The 3,465-nt window shown below is 34.8% G+C and overlaps 1 protein-coding gene across 1 annotated transcript; it reads right to left on the bottom strand.

Moving 5' to 3' along the window:
* Nucleotides 1-725: 725 nt before the first annotated feature.
* On the bottom strand, nt 726-1,419 carry LOC110875823. The gene is made up of 2 exons (XM_022124022.2): nt 1,044-1,419; nt 726-967 (listed from the first exon to the last, which is right to left on the bottom strand). The coding sequence occupies exons 1-2, from the start codon at nt 1,417-1,419 to the stop codon at nt 726-728; spliced, it is 618 nt and encodes a 205-aa protein (XP_021979714.2).
* Between the last annotated feature and the right edge of the window lie 2,046 nt (nt 1,420-3,465).

Raw genomic sequence — 3,465 nt, 5'->3', positions numbered from 1 at the left:
GGGGAGTAGGAGAGATGTATTTAGAAGAAGGCCAACGAAAATAACTTTCATTTACAATCAACAACAACAAGTACAACTATCGTTTTAGCCTGAGAAGTGTGATAGACTTGAAATCAAGATCTAAGATTATGGGGTGTGGTTCCCTTCCCCAAGTCCAAATCAGCACCACATCACCCTCCTCAACATCCTTTCCCAAACATGCGATGCAATTTCCTCTCCCCTTCCATTTTTTAATATTTTTTTACTTAGTGTATTTATTTTTAAACACATTTTTTTCGTCTAACGTATTTTATTTATAATAATACGAATATGTTTAAGAAAAAGCAAATTTGCATAATAATTCTAGAAAACAACAAATAAAAAACACAAATTACATACTAATATCATAAAATAAATTTTGCCTAATCCTACGAACACCACTACTCGTCATTAACGGAATTGACACAGAAGTTATTCGAAATACAGTCTATTAAATCCGCACATATGTTTCCATGCACGTGCTCACTGTGTAACGCCCACAAATTTGATTGTTGTTGTTCCTCGTCAACCGGCTCAACATTCTCATGAATGTTATTTGAAACGTATTCGCATATTGCTCGACCATCGTCTTCAATAATCATGTTATGAAGTATTAAACAAGCACACATAATGTATCTCGATTTTTTTGGTTCAAATGGATGAGTCGGTTGTTGTATTATCCCACATTTTGCCTTTATCACACCAATTCACCGTTCGACATCTTTCCTTGCCGCTTCTTGGTAATTCGCAAACTTTTTTCTTTTTTCATCATGGGGTTCAGGAATAGTTTTAACAATAGCCATATAGGATGGGTATATACCGTCGGCTAGGTAATACCTATGCTTGTATGACACCCCATTGAGCAGGAAAGGACAATCAGGGCCCATACCTCTAATGATATCGTCGAAACTATGAGATCTTGCAACAACGTTTAAGTTATTGTTTGAACCTACAACACCAAAAAAAAGCATGCCAAATCCATAAATTTTGTGAGCAAGCGGCCTCTAAGATTACTGAAGGATAACCTATATCACCACGCATATGTTGACCGCGCCATGCAGTAGGGCAAGTACGCCATCGCCAATGCATACAATCAATGCTTCCTAGCATCCTAGGAAATCTATGTGTCTCTTCATGGAATGCATAAAACTTTTCTATATCCTTCTTCGTTAGCTTACGTAAATAGAGCTTGCTATACATGTTCACAATACCTTTGGAAAATTCATACAAACACTCCTGACTCATTCTCTCGGACATCCTTAAATATTCATCCCATGAATCACTAGCTGTGCCATACACTAATTGTCGAAGTGCCGAAGTGCATTTTGAAACATAGTAAAACCCCTTTTCCCTATAGCATCGTAGCGCAATGTGAAAAGTCATGATAATTAGCCAACTCATCGTAGCGCAATGTGAACAATGTTCGACTCATTCGAAACCGACGCCTAAATTGTTCGTCACTGTGCTTACAGCAAAATAGTCACCAACCAAACGTTCATGAGCACCTTAAATATATGTTGAAAACTAAGTTTAATAAAATATTCAAAACAATTCTAAAAATAACTAACAAAACTTTAAAATAATAAAATGTATAAAAATAATATACATTGGCGATCTCTATTTAACGCAACGCCCCTCGTTCTTAGTTGTAAAGTTTCTTTGTCTTCACCATCTTCTTACATCTCGGCAACAATTTTAGCCGTCTCAAACATCATGCTAAGAAAAAAATTCCTAGCATTTTCCTCGTCCGATGAAGAACTCATGGCAATTATTCTTTAAAAGATGTAGATGAAGAAAAGAAGAATATATAAAAGGTGGAGAGTGTGGTGAGTTTTTGAAAAGATATAGATGAATATGAGAGAATAATATATAAAAGATGGAGAGTGTGATGATTTTTTGGGTATAAAATGAGGGCTATATAGCATTTAAAATTAAAAAAATTCAATTATTTTTTTAGTAAATAACCGTTATTCAATAGCCAAAATTTTCAGATTTTAAAGAATATAGCGTCAGGACGAACGGAGAGAAATCCCCTATGACACCAAAGGTGGGACTGGAGGGAGGAGGGATTGGTGTTCCCTGTCGGGGCTCCTCTACATCTGCACTCTTTCCCTCTCCCAAACCCACACCTGATGGTCTAATGGTTATCATTTGTGTACCAAACTCCAGTCCTTAATATTTGCCATGAATTGAATAATGCGCCCATGATCTTGCCCACTCGTGTCACACTAATAACTTTATGAATAGTCATTTGTAGTCTCTCTTTGAGTATATGTCTCACTTCTTGCTAACTTGCTTCCTTTAGCTACATATTTTGCATTAAATGTTGTCACATCTTAAATTGATAAAAAGAAAGAACATTATGTCAACTTAAATGATAATAACACTTAAACATTATAGGATCCTAACATAAGTGATATACATTTATATTATATCAACATTATATTATTGTATAATCATATACATTTTTGTATTGAAAGATGTAAATATAGAATCCTAACATAAGTCACTCGTATAAAAAAAACTTTCCAGCGGAAAAAGAATTTAACTTAAGCGCTTCATTATAGAGCTTCAACAAAAGACACTTAAACATCACTATAATATTTTGACTCGAAATTTGCTATGAACCGTTTTATTTATTTGATTAAAACGACGGCGCTAATTAAATCATATATTTTAATACATCTTTTAAAACTCTTTGAGACACACCATTACATAAAATCTAACAATTTACACCGGTGAAAACCCACCAGTGTATTACATACCTATTTTAGAACCCATCATTTTTTAATAAATTAAACAGCGGTGAATTAAATCATATATTTTAATTTATCTTTTAAAACTCTTTGGAGTTATGCTGTTGTATAAAACATAACAATCTACACCAGTGCAATTAAACCGATTTATGAAATACATCTTTTTACAACTCTGTAGGGCTGTTCAAATTGTTCGGCGCTCGACGCTCGTTCGATGCTCGCTTGAAAAATGCTTGGAATTTGCTCGTTCGATTCAGCTCGATTGACCAAAATGCTCGGTTCGGATCGGTTCGGTTTGTAAACGAACCGAGCACGAGCAAAGGTCCGCTCAGTTCGGTTCGGCTCGGCTGGCTTGATTTATTTTTAATATATATATATATATATATATATATATATTTGTGTGTATCATTTTTAATGAAATGACTAGAGACCAACATCAACAATGTTTGGTCCAAGATCCAAATACAGCTCATTTAAGTAATTAGAATTGAAATCCAATACCAATAGTCCATTATCTAATACTTAAATGTCCATTTGAGTAATTGTTCAAATACTAAAATGTGAAGCGTCGACCAATACTCAAGTATCAACCCGCCATTCGATTCAGAAGTACAAGACCCTAATTTTAAGAAACCCCCTATTAGCCATCGTTATTCGATTTCTCTACCGCCACTCGCCAAGATGGCAACTC

Source organism: Helianthus annuus, chromosome 9, assembly GCF_002127325.2.
Source record: "Helianthus annuus cultivar XRQ/B chromosome 9, HanXRQr2.0-SUNRISE, whole genome shotgun sequence".
Classification (NCBI taxonomy): Eukaryota; Viridiplantae; Streptophyta; class Magnoliopsida; order Asterales; family Asteraceae; genus Helianthus; species Helianthus annuus.
Note: the sequence above shows the minus strand (reverse complement) of the source record. Positions and strands in the feature narration are given on the sequence as shown.